At 40.6% G+C, this 19,675-nt stretch overlaps 1 protein-coding gene across 1 annotated transcript; it reads left to right on the forward strand.

Annotated features, from left to right (window-relative positions):
- The first annotated feature begins 1,836 nt into the window (after window positions 1–1,836).
- LOC310933538 (dual specificity protein phosphatase 3-like) lies at window positions 1,837–7,491 on the forward strand. Its single transcript, XM_083897052.1, has 3 exons — window positions 1,837–1,995; window positions 4,738–4,970; window positions 5,881–7,491. Exons 1-3 carry the CDS (start codon window positions 1,874–1,876, stop codon window positions 6,087–6,089), a joined length of 564 nt encoding a protein of 187 aa, XP_083753178.1. The 5' UTR covers window positions 1,837–1,873; the 3' UTR covers window positions 6,090–7,491.
- The last annotated feature ends 12,184 nt before the right edge of the window (window positions 7,492–19,675 follow it).

Raw genomic sequence — 19,675 nt, forward strand, 5'->3', positions numbered from 1 at the left:
AGACAGGGGTGGTGGTGGTGGTGGTGGTGGTGGTGACTCTGGGGGCAGATTAGTCTGAAAGCTTGCACTTCCTACCAACAGCATATTCCAGGAAGCGCTAGCATCTGAGCTAATGTCCCGGTTGCTCAGTAGCAGGAATTACATGCTTTCAGTAGCTGAGGATAAGGAGGAGGAAATCACATCCTGTTTGACGACACCAATCCAAGCCCTGATGTTAAAGTATAGATGCTTAGATACGATAGAAATTATATTCTTAGTGAAAAAGAGGTGGGGACCTTTAAAGGCTGGCTCATAAACTGATGTTTCCAGCTGGACTGGTGTTATCATCTCACCATAGACGGTGTCCTGTGATTCCTCCTCCTCCTCCTTCTCCCAAAGTCAAGCTGCCCTAAGTTTCCTCCTCGTGTCAGGGATCACGGAGGCTCTTCTTCTCTTCCTATAGCGTATGTGTCCTGCTTGCTTTACTGATGACCAAACTGCAGCACTTGTACTCGATTACTCGCTCAAAGCATGTGTGAAATAGTCCTGAGTGTCAATAAAAAATCATTTCTTGCACAGTATTTATTATTTATTATTTTTATTCTCTCGAGCGAAGTCCGGCTAATGCGAACGTGCACGGAAATGACGAATATAAAACTATTTACAGACAAAAATTTACGTAAATGAGGCAAAAATTACAACTTGGTCAGATTTTATCTACTTTTTTTCCTGTGAATTTGATTTAAAAAAAAAAAAGATAGATGCTAATGCCATGTCTGTCCTGTATTATTACTTTGGTTTGTAAGAAACAGTGACATCTAATGGTGAAACTGCAGATTGTAACATATCTGATCATAACATAGCTAAAACTGTATAATGGAAAAGCATAATTTTATTTATATGACTGCAGTAAACCTAACTATTAATACACTAAAACCATGTAAAGCCAGTCCCCACTTTATTTATATATATTTACACATTACAGAAAGAGCGTGCAATTTCAAAATAAAAGTCACAGATGACAGATTGATCTATATTCTCCCGAAATTGAGACTTTTACGAAAAGGAAACGACCTGTTTCCATGTCACACTGGTAGTACACTGTAAAAAAAAAAAAAAGTTGAGAAAACTTAAAATTTATTTTTATTTTATTTTTTTATTTTAAATAAATTTTTGAGTTTACAGCCCAACAAATAATTGCGAGTTTAAAAAAAAAAAAAAAAAAGTTCAATCAACTAATATTATTTTGTTAGACAAAGTTGTGCCAACTCAAAACTCTCGTTTCAAATAGTTTGGCTAACTAATCTTGTTCAAATTTATTAAAAAATAACATTTTGAAATTTGAGTTGGCACAACTATAACTTACAAGTTTGTCTAACAAAATAATATTAGTTGATGGAACTTTTTAAACTCAAAAATTGATTCCATCAAGTCGCCTTGAAATTTTTTTCAATTAAAACATTACATGTTAAACTCTATCTTACAATTTGTCACTTTTTAAAAACTCGAGATCTTTTCTTTTTCTTTTTTTTTACAGTGTATCAGATCATTCTGATGTGGCATTTCAAAATAAAGGCCTTCTGAAATAGCAGAATTGATCTATTTTACCACATAAAATAAAAATAAAATGAAATGACCTGAACCTTTGACAGAGGAGGCCCTCGAAAATACTAAGACCGCCCCTGGATATGGGTTCGTTCACAGTTAAAGGAACAGAACAAGTGATGGTGAACCCGACACTTGTCCTCTTCCTCCTCCCTGTGTGTGTGTGTGTGTGTGTGTGTGTGTGTGTGTGTGTGTGTGTGTGTGTGTGTGTGTGTGTGTGTGTGTGTGTGTGTGTGTGTGTGTGTGTGTGTGTGTGTGTGTGTGTGTGTGTGTGTGCAGAAACACAGACATGTCGAGCTTCGAGGTTTCTCTGCAGCAGCTCAACGACCTGTTAACAGACGACAGTGGTTTTTACAGCTGGCCAACAGAACACTTTCATGAGGTTTACCCGAGGATTTACGTCGGGAACGCGTGAGTTTTTATTCATTTTAATTCTCTTTATTTTATCCAGACACAACAATGTGTTTGTTTACCTTCACTGTCTGAGTCACAGACTCAATAATAAACAACAAACACGACTTCTTCACCTCATTACCACTCGGTTGTCATGGTGACGCGTGGATTCCCAAACAATCGCGTCAAATCCATAGAGTTATGATCAGATTACTGCAGCACAAAACATTCAATATTAACTATATATGGAGCTATTGAGACTACTGTATGATATGGGAAATGTATGGGTTATTATTATTATTATCATCATTATCATTATTAATCACGAAAAAAGCTTCAAACAGATGAATCGATGATCAAAATAGTTGACGATTAATTTAGTAATAGTTGATTAATCGAGTAATTGTTTCAGCTATAGTTGTGGGAACGTTCCCTAGAGGTTCCTCCCTAGATTCTCCTGTAGTTGAAAGTTTTCTTAACGTTAGTATTTGGTTGCACGCTCAGTTCCCAGAAGGTTACTTTGTCACAACCTTCATAGAACATTCTCTACCTTTTGTAAATCATGAACTCAAACCTGTAAGTTTAACTATACTCGATAGAGGAGGAAGGACGATGATATATCACTGAATCATATCAGAAGATAAACATTTACCTGAATCTCAGCTGTCAAATCATTGTCTCACCCAGATTCTACAGCATCAAATAAGTCATTATATACTTCAGTTCTGAGGACTGTTGTTGTTGTTGTTTGTTTATGTGTCATTTTTGGCACATGATCATAAATATCATGAAGAGAAGTGGAGCAAACATCTGCTTGAACTCTTGGGTTTGTTCTCCATGGTTGGAGAGCTTTTGAAGACACTTCACATATGCTGTTGTTGTTGTTGTTGTTGTTGTTGTTGTTGTTGTTGTTGTTGTTGTTGTTGTTGTTGTTGTTGTTGTTGTGTGCCTCTGTCCTCTCTGTGTTTCCTGTGCCACAGACACTGTTCTGTGCAGGTTTCAGATTTAGCAACAGTGAGCGTCTGCGCTCTATTTTTAACTCTCTACGTACATCTGAAAAAGGCAGTACGTGCTTTGCACCACGTGGGCTTCCAGTCAAAGTGTGTGTGCGTGTGTGTGTGTGTGTGTGTGTGTGTGTGTGTGTGTGTGTGTGTGTGTGTGTGTGTGGGGGGGGGGGGGGGTGTGTGTGTGTGTGTGTGTGTGTGTGTGTGTGTGTGTGTGTGTGTGTTTTTCCACAATTTTCAATCAGACTGTCCAAAAGACAGAGGTGGCAGAGCTGGAGATGCTAAGATTTTCATTGGGAAGTGACCGAGATGGACAGGATTGTGATTATACTGGATTTAAGGATTGCTGAAGATGGAGCTGCTGAGGAGGAACAGCAGCAGAAGAAGATTAAACAGAGTCTTAGCTGGTCGAGCAACTAGGGAAGAGGAGATATATGATTATATTATACATTCAAATAGTGCATATACAGCTAATATGTCATGTGAGTGCTGTCTGTCTCATCAGCATGAATTCTGAGTTATTTCTTTCTTATTTATACTAAAGTGCCACAAGGGGGAGCCTGCATATTTTCAGTCAAAGCCTAACTACTGTTAAGGGTCATCAACTGTTTGAGTCATCACAGACGAAGGAGGAGCTTCTCAATTATTCAGGTCATTGTATTCTAGGAGGGTTATATTCAGTGTGTGAAATACCCATAAATACTCTTTCACCAGCAGTCTGAAGTAACTGGCAACCCGTGGTTGTTCGGCAGCTGAGACTCTACTGACTGCAATGATTGGTAGATGGCGGTAGGTGGCGCCACATGCCAAAACATGATTTCAAAACATAAACATGATTTGGACTCTGCAAAATATATTTTTTAATGCTAATATATTATATTAGTCTCTGTGACATATTAGGAGGATTTTATGGCCAGATTTATTACATAATGCACCTTTAAATGTTCGTTCTACCCCCCTCAAATTTTGCCTTTCAAGCTTTCAGGGGCTCTCGAATGTTAATCAGGGGAGTCTTACCCCCCCCAGGCCCCCCCAGTATTTCGCACAGTGGGTTTATTACAGGCAACTGGACTGATTTTCTTGAAGATGATTCATCTTTCTCTTCACTGACTACATAAAGCCCTGGTGTTGAACTTCTCTGAGCTATAGAGAGCAACTATTCTCCAACTTAAAGCCCCAGTATGTAACTTCTGTTGCCAAAACACTGCCAGCATTCTGGTCTGGCAAAGATTTTTTAATACGACAACATCAACACACACAGTTATCTTTCTCTACCACTGCCACTGCTGCTGGTTAATCTGGGCCAATTTTGCGCCTCAAGGAACCCGGAAATATGTCACGTGACCGGCAGACTAACAGATAAAGAGATGCAGATGAGGTGGTTTGGAAATGCAGGATGAACATTGTCCTCTGGAGCGTTTGTAGAAACATAAAGAAGGTCTTTTTCTTAGAAGTTAGTTATCGGCGTGAGATAAGACATCGCAGATAAGACGGTTAAATGACAAGTTACACTGGACGATTGTCTATGACTTGACACTAAACACTGAGTACGTTACGTCATGTGCGTCACAGACGTCGGGTACAAACATGACAGAAGGTACATGTTATCTAAGCTTGGGCTCAAAGTCAACGTGGTTTGAAAAAAATGCAGTTGCAATAACTTCATAGAAGGTGAAGCACGAACACTAAATCTAGACTTTTTACACCCATGTGAAGTCACACAGAAAAATTTATTTTTCTTACCAAACTTTTGCAGGTTTGTGGCGACGAACGTGCTGCGTCTGAGGCGACTGGGCGTCACGCACGTCCTGAACGCAGCCGAGGGAAACTCCTTCATGCACGTCAACACCAACGCCGAGTTCTACGCCGGCACGGGCGTCCTCTACCACGGGATTCCGGCCAGCGACACGGACCACTACGACCTCAGCGTTTACTTTGAGGAGGCGGCGGACTTCATCGGGAAGGCGCTGGCGTACAAACACGGGAAAGGTCAGTGATGCAGTGGAAAGTGAGGCCGAGGAACCTGGTGTTTCTGTGTGAAATGGAAGCATTTGATATCAAAACATCAAATATCGATATCAAACATTCCTGATCCGATCTTCTCGATCAGATCTTCCAGATCCGATCTTCCTGATCTCATCTTCCAGATCTGATCTTCCAGATCTGATCTTCCAGATCCGATCTTCCTGATCTGATCTTCCAGATCCGATCTTCCTGATCTCATCTTCCTGATCTCATCTTCCAGATCTGATCTTCCAGATCCAATCTTCTCGATCAGAGCTGCCTGATCAGATCTTCCTGATCACATCGTCCTGATCAGATCTTCTCGATCAGATCTTCCTGATCAGATCTCCTCGATCGGATCTTCCCGATCGGATCTTCCCGATCGGATCTTCTCGATCAGATCTTCTCGATCAGATCTTCCTGATCCAATCTTCTCGATCAGATCTTCCTGATCACATCTTCTCGATCAGATCTTCCTGATCACATCTTCCCGATCAGATCTTCCTGATCGTATCTTCTCGATCAGATCTTCCTGATCGGATCTTCCTGATCAGATCTTCTCGATCACATCTTCCTGATCAGATCTTCTTGATCACATCTTCCTGATCACATCTTCTCGATCAGATCTTTGGGACTTAGCTGTATTTGTAGACACCGTTTAACTTGAGAGTGAGACGGTGAGGTGGTACGGTGAACATCTAAGGAGTCTGGGATCAACGATCCGAAGCTATGGACGGTGTACAAGCAGAGGTGAAGAAGACTGTCCCAGAGGAGGCAGAGCTGGAGATGCTGGAGATTTTTATTGGGAAAAGACCGAGATGGACAGGATTGTGATTACACTGGATTAAGGATGTTGAAGCCTAACTAGAACATTTGCTCTCCTCTTCCTCCGCAGGTAAAGTGTACGTTCACTGCAGGGAAGGCTACAGTCGCTCGCCAACCTTAGTCATCGCCTACCTGATGCTACGCCAAAACATGGACGTCCACAGCGCTCTGGCCACCGTGAGGCGCAAGAGAGAAATCGGGCCCAACGACGGCTTCCTGCGGCAGCTGTGTTGGCTGAACCAGAGGCTGAGTGCCGAGAGAAAGTCCTGGAACAAGTGAGGAGTGAGAAGAGGAGAAGAAACAGAAGAAAACCTGTGGGTTTGCGACTGCGACGTCAATGACTTTCTCTCGTGCAGCAGCTTTGAAAAGCTGCCGAGGCTACGGAGCTGTGAAGGGAATGTCTTAGACGTGAAGGAAGAGCATCAACATGCTCAAAAATGACATTGTGATGTGCACATTCAGACATTTAGTGTAGTTTAGTGTGTTTACTACGGTGGCCCTGAGGTGCAAAACACAAACGCAAATCAAAAAACACAAACGCAAAACAAAAAACACAAACGCAAATCAAAAAACACAAACGCAAATCAAAAAACACAAACGCAAATCAAAAAACACAAACACAAAACGAAAAACGCAAAACAAAAAACACAAACGCAAATCAAAAAACACAAACGCAAATCAAAAAACACAAACGCAAATCAAAAAACACAAACGCAAATCAAAAAACACAAACACAAAACGAAAAACGCAAAACACAAACGCAAATCAAAAAACACAAACGCAAAACAAAAAACACAAACGCAAATCAAAAAACACAAACGCAAAACAAAAAACACAAACGCAAATCAAAAAACACAAACACAAATCAAAAAACACAAACACAAAACGAAAAACACAAACGCAAATCAAAAAACACAAACGCAAAACAAACACTGGCACATAAATCTAAGAACTACACTGTGACAGGAGGTGTAACCATGGTGTTGTCCAATAGAGGGCGTCGTTGGACTGTTAAAGTGACTCCCATCAGCGTCTCAATACTGTAAAAACACCAGTGTTTTAATGATGTCATCAGCCAAGTGTACGAAAATACTGACCTTTCCTATGTTGTTTTGCTCAAACAGTGTTTCAGCAGCTTCCTGTATGGCTTCATCTTGATCATGTGACAGTGATCTGTCCACATCGATCATGTGAATAATTGAGAGGAGACAGAAACAGTGGAAAAGGCAGTGATTTGAACTGGAAGACGACCTCAATGTGATATTAAAGTCTTCATTACTCACCTGCTGTTCTGCTCTATGGTTTTGGGACATTTAAAATAGACATTTCTTTCAAAAAAGAAAAGTTGAAACACCCTTATTTAAAATAGTATCTATCATTCATCTTCATCAATGAAATAAATAACACCTGGAAACTACAGTAAATGTAAAGTAGAAAGTAGATTAGGAGTGGGAATCGCCACAGACACAATATTATCACAATATACTCACACAACACAACAACTCCAGTCAAGAGATATTTTTTATGCAAATCGAGAAAAAGTTTCATGTTTAAATCTAAATCTATATAATACAAAAAAAATGTTGATACTTGGTGTCTGAAAATAGTGTGATATTTAACAGTATTACAATTTCCCTATACACACACACACACACACACACACATATATACATATATACACACACACACATATATACACAAACACACACACACACATATATATACACACACATATATATACATATATATACACACACACATATATATATACAAACACACACACAAACATATATATACACACACACATATATACACACATACATATATATACACACACACGTATATATACAAATATACACACATATATATATACATATATACATTTATATATACACACACATATACATATATATATATGCATTTAGCTGGAATGTCAAATATTAAGGCCCACTTTTCTTGAGTTTTCCCTGGTGTAAACATCTTACTCTTTCCTAAACACACTCTCATCCTCACAGGAATCTAAATTTAGTTTCACCATCAAAACAAACACAAAACACACCACTGAGCCACAGGTTTACACTTGCACTCCTCCTCTGTTGCCTCCTTGTTTCCTTTCCTCCTGCAAAACCTCAACCGTGCGGACAATGGACACAGACTGATGTAAGTGTGTGTGTGTGTGTGTGTGTGTGTGCACATTCCACAGGTTTAGGAGGCTGAGCTCCATGGCTGGGCCTCCCTCTCTGCCCTTGATGTTTTCTCTTTTGCCCTCTCTCTCTTCTGGTGTCATGCTCTCTCTCTCTCTCTCTTTCTCTCTCTCTCTCTCTCTCTCTCTCTCTCTCTCTCTCTCTCTCTCTCTCTCTCTCTCTCTGTGTCTTTATATTTTTATCTCTGTCCTGGTCTGACACGTGGAGTTGATGCAAGGACATGTCTGTTCAGGAGCTGAGGGTCAACTCTTACATAACAGCAGTGTGCATGAATGAATCCGTGGGGGGGAGGGGTAACGCCATGTGTTTTGGGTGAGTCAGATGCATGTGTGTGTGTGTGTGTGCGTGTGTGTGTGTGTGTGTGTGAGGTATGAATGAACCATGTCGCTCCTCACTCTTTCAAACCTAAAACCATCTGAGTGCATCACTCCAAGCAGACTCAGCTTGAACGGAATGTTTTAAAGCTGCAGTGTGCGACTTTCAAATGTAAACAAACGCCCGTCGCATTCGAACCACTGTCAAATGCTATCGGCTTCACATGCCTTTAAGGTCTCGAGTCGCCCTGGCAACAGACCTGCACTGTACACATTAAAGGTGCCATATGTAAGAATGTGGCCAAAAACAGTTACTACATTCAAATTCAAAATAACAAGGTATTTTAGGTTTCGTTTTCTGACGTAACTGGCAACCCGTGGTTGCTCGGCAGCTGAGACTCTACTGACTGCAATGATTGGTAGACGGCGGTAGGTGGCGCCACATGCCAAAACCTGATTTCAAAACATAAACATGATTTGCAGTCTGCAAAATATTTTTTTTTAATGCAAATATATTGTCTGTACTATTGTTGTTGGTGAGTTCAGTTTTTTATATGAACATTATTCCTGAGTCTCTGTGACGTATTAGGAGGATTTTTATTTTATTACATAATGCACCTTTAACATTCAAGCATTTAGCAGGTGGTTTTATCCAAAGTGATTTACAAAAGAGGAATTAGCTACATAGAAGAAGTCTTGGACTGACAGAGGGTGAGAGTGCTGAGGTGGAACCAAGTGCAGAAGGAGAGGGGGGTAAATGGAAGCGCTAGGACAAGAAGATGCTCTTGGAAGAGCTTCTTGAAGACAGACAAGGACGCCCTCTGTTCTGGTAGAGCTCGGTGGGTCACTCCACCAGCGTGGAACGACGCGTGAAAAGAGTCCGGATTGTCTTGGCACCGCCAGACGACGAATCCTTGGATGAACGGAATAGTCGAGGGGTAACATAAGCGTTTAAGTAGGTGGGAGCAGAGCCATGAAGCACTCTGTAGGCTAGCATCAGTGATTTGAACGTGATGCGGGCGGCTAACGGTAGCTAGAGGGGCTCAATGAACAGAGGCGGTGACCTTTTAGGGCCACATGTGTCAAACTCAAGGCCCGGGGGCCAGATGTGGCCCGCCACATCATTTCATGTGGCCCGCGAGGTCTATGCTGCTTTAAGGCGTGTGTCGACCATAAACTACATTTCCCACAATGCATGGCCACGTTTGCCAAAGTTAGAAAAACGACAAATAATCAAAGAATTAAAAGTGCAAACTGCGGCAGTGAACGCTAGCTTTATCGTGGCTGAAGAAATCACCCGTGCTTCAAAGTCTTTTTCTGAGGTTGCGTTTACATTTAGTTACATTTATTCTCTCTGACAGTTACATGTGGCCCTTTGAGGGCAACCATTATGCTGATGTGGCCCTCAGTGAAAATGAGTTTGATAACCCTGTTTTAGGCCGATTGAAGACCATCTGTAGTGGTTTCACAGCACAGGTCGGTAACGCCTGTTAGCATAGCGTTGCACTGGTCGAGGCGGGAGCTAGCTAGCCTGTTGGGTTAGGTACGGCCTGATTTTTCTAAATTAGGGTAATGTTTACAGCGTCTTCTTCAACTTACATCGATGGCATATGTACTACAGCGTTTTGAGTCGCTCCGCACGGACGGAGATATTTCCTGGAACGACTGGTTTACGTTAACGTTAGCATTTCCATCTGGCCGTGGCCTAAAACTGCGTCAAACAGGTTGGAGTACTTCTTGACTCCACCCACTACTGTGCTGCTGCTGCTGTACACACAAACACACCAATGTCAGGTCTGATAGTATTACTGGACAGTTTAGTTTCAGTTCTTAGAGGTTATGTTATGTTGTTTTTGTTAAAGGTGCACTATGTAATAAATCTAAAGCAACTGGCCATAAAATCCTCCTAATATGTCACAGAGACTCAGGAATAATGTTCATATAACAAACTGAACTCACCAACAACAACAGTACAGACAAAATATTTGCATTAAAAAATATATTTTGCAGACTGCAAATCATGTTTTGGCATGTGGCGCCACCTACCTCCGTCTACCAATCATTGCAGTCAGTAGAGCCTCAGCTGCCGAGCAACCACAGGTTGCCAGTTAGGTCAGAAAACGAAACCTAAAAGACCTCAGTATTTTGAATTTGAATGTAGTAACCGTTCTTGGCCACATTCTTACATATGGCACCTTTAATGAAGATTATATCAATGCAAAGAAATCACCACAGCTTTCTTTGTTTTTGGGCGGAGCTAAAGTGAAAAAGTGTATCTAAGAAGGGTTTAAATGCACTAAAAGCATGACTGCTGACTGAAGTATTGATTGAATTCCCAACATGATGATAAATGACATCTTATGTAACCGTGCCACATGCTCTCAAACCCGTGACACGTGAATAAACAATAATTACAATTAACAGAGAGGAAGGAAAACATGCAAAACTGATTAGACAAAATTGAAAGTGTAGCCAGTGAAATATTAGCGTCATCAAAAATAATCGGGGACATTTTTTCGCTGCAAGCACTTTTCCTTTCGTCGAGGGGAAAAATCTGTAATGGATGTCCCCGTCTGTCAGACTGTACACACACACACACACACACACACACACACACACACACACACACACACACACACACACACACACACTCTATCCATGTCAGTGTGCAGCATGTCTGCTCTGCACCAGCTGTGTCCTTCTGTGTGTTTTGTGGGAGGGAAGGCTTTGGGGGGGGGGGGGGGGTCGAGCTGGTCCAGATTGGTCGGGAGTAAAGCTGCTCATTGTTACATCATCTCCACTACGACAAGCGCTCCCAAAAAAATGTTTGGACACCGACTGCTGGCTCTCACCGAGTCTCAGAGTGTGTAATAATTTAGTGGTTTGTTTCTGAATTTATCATCATTTAGCATCATACAGTAGATAACCAGTTCATTCTTTCATAACAGAGAGTAAACAATCGTACCTTTAGCAATAATGACAGAAAAACCACAACATTTCAGTTTTATGAGTTGAACTCATTCAGGTACAGCTATCGTATACTTAAACACAACCAACAAAACTCCAGATAAAAGTGATTATACTCCAAAATAAGAGTACACAGTTTCACATTAGCCCGAATGCTAGTTAGCTAGCTGCAGTGAGTGCTCAGAATCTTTAGTGTAATGCTAATTACTCAAATGTGGTAGCAGCTAAATTCAGTTAGTAACAAATCTAGCCTGTGTGTGAAGTGACCACACTCTAACTGTGCTGTTAGGTCGTCAAAAAACCACAGCTAGTTAGCCTTTAGCTGCATTTTCTCTATTTGCCACAAAGCCAAATTGAAAACCAACAAAATTCTAAGTAAAAGTGATTATACTCTAAATAAGAGTACAGAGTGTCACATTAGCCCGCATGCTAGTTAGCTAGTTGCAGTGAGTGTTCAGAATCTTTGGTGTAATGCTAATTATTCAAATGTGGGAGCAGAAAAATTCAGTTAGCGACAAAATTACCCTAGCACATTCTGTGTGTGAAGAGACAACACTCTACTGTGCTGTATACTGTGTTGTTAGGTTGTCAAAAACAGGCTAGTTAGCCTTTAGCTGCATTTCCTCTATTTGCAACCAAGCCGAATATTAAAAGTAAAAGTCAAAAAATTTTTTTTATTATAAATAATAATTTAAGGCCTAAATGTGTGCTAGGGTGTGTCTCTCAGTCACCCAGAATATTAGCATGCTAACAAAAAAGGCGGGAAAACCGAAATGTAGGTTTCAAATCTTGAGAACTAGCTAATTTGCCAATATACTGTGCTGTAATGTGTTGTTAGGTTGTCAGAACGTGCCTTTAGCTGCATTTCCTCTATTAGCAACAAAGCCAAATTGAATAATAATTGTGTGCCGGTGCGTCCGTCCAGCGTCCGGCTTCAAACCCAAAAAGGAGAAGACACACACACAAACACACACGTTGATATCAAATCATTTTTATAATGCTGAAAATGAATGTCACATAGCCACAAACACAAACAGCTTTGAGCCACTGAGATGCCATTCTCTGATTGTGCCATGAATGATTTGTCACAGAAATCAAGACAAAACAACAACTGTGCCCGTTACAAACCCATGACCAGCATTTTTTCAAAATACACCGTCAAACTCTCACCTGGGGGAGGGGGGGAGTTGGAAGGGGGGGGGGGGGTCGTTCAAACTACATCGCACTCAGCTTTACATTCAACACTGTGCTGCGCCAAAATATTCATGGCTGCTTTTGCAAGCAGGAAATAGCCCGACTGCTCGTGCAAGGGCCTCGAATGATGTCACTCCGATTGGCTAATTGGGGCCGACTTGTGTGCTTACTGCATAGGTCAGTGGGAAGGGGGGGGGGCTGCAGGGAGCAGCAGTATATATATATATATATATACATATACATATACATATATAAAAAAGAGGGGACATTTTATATCATGGGAATCATCGTCCGGGACAAAATGTCCAGAACCTCTCTTTTAAAAAGGCACAATTTACTGGCCTGAATTTAAGTACAATGGTCATCATCGTCAATACAAGTGTGTAACTGCATATTTTGCACTTGAGGAGATCTGAAGCCTCGACGAGAGGCCGATGTCTCTCGTCTCTCGCCGAAAGCTTCAGGGAAGCAGGAGCAATTTTGAAGTTCCGTTCCACTGGTGATTATTATTTTTTTAGAGTATAATTTAAGCTTGCACTGCGTTCGTTCCTTTAGTAATTTTTTTGGCCAAACTACGTCCGGTCTGGTGTCCTGGTGAAGCGTCCGTCCTCTCTTTGTTTGTCAGGGCCGAGCACACACAGAGAAGGAATAAATATCTTTTTAGCTGATGGTAAATATTCAAAGCATGGCTTCATAACTGCATGCTGTCACTTCCTTATAGATATAACATAGTAAGTGCTGTAGTTATTTATTTATTTTTTTTTGTCGTTTTTTTTTTTGTTATGATTTCTTAGAGGAACAATACTGTCATCACAACCCCGGACAGATCATGTAAGCATTTCATCGACTTGATGCACACTTTTACATTTTGAATGTATTTTTTTTTTCTTTTTTTGTTTGTTTGAAGTATCTCATTTCAGGGATGAGGAGAGGATTTGGCCAGAAGCTACAAAACTTTTCTCTACAAAAACCTCTTCCAGCCTCCAGTTTTTCATTCAAAAAAAGTTTGTGGCTAACGTTTTTCAAACCTTCCTGTGACCACTGTAAGGTCCACATTCTGCCAACCACTGAATTTCCATGCTTGAGACTGACCACTCCCCCTCCCTTCCTCTGGCACAGATTGATTAGATGAGGTATGAAAAGTTGTACTTTTTTATTTTATTTTTTTTGGTTTACGGTTTTGTGATCTTTTTTTTATTTTAAAATTATTATTATTATTGTATAACTTAATGTATTGAGGCTTATCTTCCATCAAAAGCATATTTCTTGTTACAACACTGAGATTAATATATGGCAGAGTTATATATCGCAGGATGAGCCCTGGTCTAAGATCAGGATTTTTTTTCTTATTCTTTTAATAAATGACCCAGATCAGGGTTAAGAGCAAACACCCAGCGTAGAAAGTGATACAGCCCAAGCAACTGTGGAAAGCAGGATTCAAGTTCATTCACTTTCAGTTCACGTTTGAAAACACACCGCGTTCGGACATTTCAGGGACTGTAGAAAATGTACTGAGGAGATGTAGGGGGGTCTGAAAAGGAGGTTATTTTTCTTACAGGGAGGGTTTTCTGTGGTTAGTTATTCTGCAAACTATGAGAGTCTCAATTGGCCATGTTAACATTTTAATGATGATTTTTTTTCATGTTGTATTGGAGGTTTTCTGTGAAGGGGAGGATTCAAATCAAATGTAAATTTTGCAATTTTAAATGTTCAACCCCAACAGTCATTTGTGGACGGTCCCTTAGAAGAAACGCATGTTGGATTTCAGCCCATTGGTGCAACACACCAAATATGAGAGTGGCAGCAGATCTAAGTAAATGTGCACGCTGTGCGTATACTGTACATAGGTACAAGGTGCATAATATATCAAAAATAGAAGTAGGTTTTGGGCTGGCTTTTCTTCACAGAGAGTAAAAAAAAAAAAAGTGAGTAAATAGTTGTACATTTAGCAATAATGACTGTGCGAACAGAAAAAAACACATTTAGGTTCTAGTACAGGTACAGCTATCGTATACTAAATACAACCAACAAAAGTGATTATACTCTAATTACGAGTACACAGTGGCACATTAGCCAAAATGCTAGTTAGCTAGCAGCAGTGAGTGTTCTCTGCGTTCAGAATCTTTGGTGTAATGTGAATTACTCAAATGTGGGAGCAGAGCAATCCAGTTAACAACAAAACTAGCCTAGCCACATTCTGTGTGTGAAGTGACAACTCTACTGTGAGTACTTTACTGTGTTGTTAGGTTGTCAAGACACTAGCTAAATAGCTTTTAGCTGCATTTATCAGCAACAAAGCCAAATTGAATTTATTATTATTATTATTATTATTTTATGAAATCAAGCATAAGCATAACATAGCATAACAAAAAAGGCAGGAAAACTGAAATGTAGGTTTCAAATCTTGAAAACTAGCTAGTTAGCTTATATATAAAAAATTCAATGTAAAAATTAGTCCAAGCCAGTTAAAATGTATGTAACTAAAGCTTATTGTTTAAATATGCCTGTCAACTATAATAATGTTAAGATAATGTGCATAATTATATCATAATTATGTATATTAAAGTGCCAACATGCACACTACATAGCATTTTCTTTTTTTTGCCAAAACTCTCAAAATGAAATGTGACCAGTGGGCCTGTTCCTAAATATTATATTATACTTACATTGTGTTTTTTTTGTTGTACCAGAATTCAGCAAATCTAATATTTAAATGCTATATCTGGTTTAGGGTTGCCAACTTCCTGATAAGAATCAACGGGAACACATTATCTATTTCTATGTTATGTATGTAACTTTCTATGAACTAAATATGAGTTTAAAAATCTATATCATCATTTTATTATATTTTTGCAATATTCTTTTTGACGTGATTATCAAAAATAAGGAACAAACTTTGTTCCGTATCTGTTAAGGAATAATAAGTTGGCAACCCTAATCTGGTTACACATATGTAAATGTTTGCGTTTGGTCGTTTCCACCGAGTTGAACTGAAAGTGAATTAAAAACCTGACCCTTGGGTGATGTTATAGCACTACGCGCTACCACTGCACTAATGATGGTCTGAAAGTGCATATACAGCCATATTCTCACAGTAAAGCATCAACACAGATAAGACATTCACTTACCAAGAACATCAGATGCAACTGAATAATGACATCAAACAAGAATCATATAAAACCAGCCTTTTCACCATCCGAAAAAAAAAAAAAAAAAAAAAAAAGTCACTTCATCTCTTGCTTTACATCGCTCAGGATTTTCAGTCCTCACACATAAACACGTCTTTTACAACCACACTATGTTTTGAACAAAAAGAAGAAAAGAACAAAAAAAAAAAAAGACATATCAGTAGCAGTCTTATCACACGATTTGGAGTTTTTAACTCCACCAGCGAAATTCATCCACCCTTCGAATAAGCAGAACAACATACACTTGGTGCACAATTAAAGTAACATCAACAACATCTAAAACACAAGTGTGGGACGTCAACACACCGTGTCTTTAATCGTACAATGTCAGTATTTTACATTCCACATGTGGACATATTGCTCCAGGGATTGTCGACTTTCTCCACCAAAGACTGCTAGTATGAGTTAGGGTAGGTTTGTCTGTATGTGTGTGTGTGTGTGCGCGCACATGTGTGTGTATGTATATATGTGTGTGTGTGTGTGCGAGAGGGAAGGGAAGAAGACAGCGCACACTACGAAGAGGAGAGGGTTTTTTTTTTTTTAGGTATTAATTAAGGAAGAAGTTCTAAAAGAGAGAGAGAGAGTGGAATGGGAATGATGGGGGGAATGGAATGAAGAAGAAAGGACGGCGAAAGAGAAGTGAGGAGGAGGAGGAGGAGGAGAGAAAGGATGGTTCCCTGGGTAAGTCATGAAAATAGTAGGAATATCTTATCTTATATAGAAGAGGTAAAACGAGTTTGCATGAGAGTCGTCGAACTGTATCTGTCGGAATTTTTGCTCGCGTGTCGCAGTGGCAGAGCTTTTAGCATTGAATTCACATTTGAATTGTAAACGTAACAAAGAAAGAAAGAAAGAAAAACGTACTGTGGTGACTGTGCAGATTATACTTGAGACTTGACAGGGCAGTGATCAGAGTTTAGAAGAGCTTTTTTTTAAATTGTTGTTATGCTTTTGTCAATCGGTGCTTCACCGTCATGACAAACAGCTAGCTCTGCAAAACTGCCCTGTGCATCATTAAATCCATTTTTCTAGTACAAATTTGGACATTTACCGTATTTTCCGGACTTTAAGTCGCACTTTTTTTTAGTAGTTTCGTAATTTAGAAGCGACTTATATTATCAAAAATATTTGCTATATCATCTATGACCACAAGAGGGCGCCGTCCACAATTGTGACAATTGAGCGCTGCTACGCTCTTGCTAAGTCAAACCATATCAGGTTCTTCGGCTTGTCCTCATAGGAGAACCCTTTTTGGCTCCAGGCAGAACCTCTTTTATAAAGGTTCCACCTAAAACCCTTTTGGAGGGTTCCACTAAGAACCCTTTTACAATCTTTTATTCAGGAAAGGGCTTTTAAAGGGTTCTCTGGATCAAAATGGTTCTTACTGGAACCATTAGTGTTACCAAGAACCCTTGAAAAACCCTTTCCTAAATAAAGGATTTTAAAAGGGTTCCACCAAGAACCCTTTTAAATCCTTTATTCAGGAAAGGGCTTTTAAAGGGTTCTCTGGATCAAAATGGTTCTTACTGGAACCATTAGTGTTACCAAGAATCCTTAAAAAAAACCTTTCTTCGGGGAAAGGGTTTTTCAGAAGCTAGGTAGAACCTCAGCCCTTGTAGAAGAACCCTTTTGGAACCCTTATTTCTAAGAGTGTACTGCACCGCCGAAAGACTAAACCGTAAAAGACGGAGAGAACATGAGAATAAAAAGCTATACTGCAGAATTTAAACCGCAAATTATAAAATATGCAGCAGAAAGAAAGTTCGGCGTGAGTGAAAAACTCGTCAGGGACCCGGCGAAAAGCAGAGGTAACTCTTACTTTTACGAATAAAATCAAAGAAGGCTAATCGCGGGACGAAAGCGCGATGGCCAGAGCTGGAGCAAAAAGTGGTTCTTGAACAGCGTGCTGCTGGAATGCGACTTATACATGCTTTCTTCTTCTTCTTCTTCGCGACGTATTTTTCGACAGATGCGACCGATACTCCGGTGCGACGTATACAGTCCGGAAAATACGGCATTTCAATTCTCTGCGTTAGCCGCACGCTAACTCGTCATTCTGCAACAGCGACAACCAAGGCCATGCGGAGAGAGCTGAACGTGAATCTGGTCAATTCAAAATATACACAGTTAACAGAATTTTTTAAAAGTAGTAACTCTGCCTGGCTAGGTCCGAACGTAGCGTTACCGCGGTAAGCGACGACGTCCAGGTCAAAATGGCTATTTGGTGAGGAGGATGGTCACGGACTTATACTGGTCTGTCTCTCAGCTATGCTGGTGCAACTGAACTGAAGGCAGTGTGCTCTGTGGTGCTGGTGTGGTTCTCTTTTTATTTGTTTTTTGTATTTTATTATTATTATTATTTTTTTCTTTTTAAAAGGACAGCGGGGGAGGACTCCTCCGTTGATCATTTTGGCTGAGTGTGTGTGAGAGACGTAGAAAGAGGCTGTGCTTCCAGCTCAAATCGGGACGTTTCGCGAGCGACATTTTTTCAGGTTTCAGGTCGTTCTTGTGCTCCGTGTCGTGATCTTAGAGAGGTATGCGGGAAAGCAGCGAGACCGTGATGGTTCAAACAGCCGAAAACGACTCATAAATATTACTTTACAGGTGTGTAAACTCGACGTCTGCCGTTAAATCCCCACTGAGAGCTGGAAGCATCATCTTCAGCCGCTGATCGCTCCAGTGCCACATAAAGTGACTATAACCTTTATATATACTGTATATACTTTGTATTATTATGTATTCATATAGCGTATATTTGCATTTACTAGCCTCTGTCGCGAGGCACATCGACGTGTTCAGAATTACTAAGCCAGTGTTTCCCTGTCTGAGCCGTGACGCGGTCGCAGCATGGCTTTCATTCACAGTGATCGTGAGCAGAGTTCGTTACAAACACAGCAGACCTGGATAGTGGGGGAGGTTTGGGTGGATGTGAGACTTTCCTGCTTTGAGCGTGCACACAATATTTGCTGTGCGTGCACGCCGCTGCTTTTTGTGTAGATGTGTGTGTGTGTGTGTGTGTGTTTATATCCCTGTATAATCAGCGCTTACTGTTCTATTTAAATACCCTGCAACTTAGATTAGTAACACTGAGAGTGGTGGCACCTTCGGGGCCATGTCACAGTCCAGGTAATCAAGAGATGGGATAAAGGACCGCGTGTGTGTGTGTGTGTGTGTTGTCATGTGTGTTACATATTGTAAAAAACTATAGTTAAGACTATTTCAGACAGGCAGAAAGAGGAAAAGATGTGTAAGGGGGAAGGATGGGGATAAAGGAAGGGTTCTGAGCTACTAAGGGATACAGACATTGTGGTTTTAGTGCAACAGAAAAAAACCTGATAGTTATTTTAAGTGGATGGCAAGTCGGGATATGGTTGGTGGAGCTTATTTCAGCAGTGTTTTGTTTCCCGTCGTGTCTGGGACAGGACAGGACAGTCAGTCACAAAGTCTTTTAAATGGCTTGATTGATGTCCATTTGTTGTTTTCTCCTGTGACGGCGAGGGAAGGATCCACTTGTTGAACTGTAGATGTGAGAAAAAAGGGTCATTTTTTTTTGTGGTGGTTTGCTTTTGGCTTGGCCTGAGTCACATGGTTTGACCCACCACAGTCGTCCGTCCACTGTTTTCCCCTCCCGTTGGCCCACATGAAACTATATCCGGAGGCAGAAATACTGCTGTTTTTTTTTACCTCCCAGTCACCACCAACATAGTCCGTTGGCCAAAATGTCTTCCGCTGGATTACCAGCTTCTTCGAGTTCAATCGGCACCCTGCAACAGTTACACAAACTCACCACCGCCCTTTTTTTGTCATTTAAGGTACCTGAATAGAAAAAAAAAACAGAATCCAAAGTGATGGTTGGTCCCATGTGGCGTGTGGTACAAATGAGACCGGGTCAGCTGACAAACGTTGATCCATGGCCTATTTAAAAAAAAAAAAAAAAAGAAGACCGACACACTCAACAAGTGCATGTTGGCAACTCTTTTGTGCACGGTGTCTGTATA

This window comes from Microchirus variegatus (assembly GCF_963457635.1).
Source record: "Microchirus variegatus genome assembly, chromosome: 10".
Lineage (NCBI taxonomy): Eukaryota > Metazoa > Chordata > Actinopteri > Pleuronectiformes > Soleidae > Microchirus > Microchirus variegatus.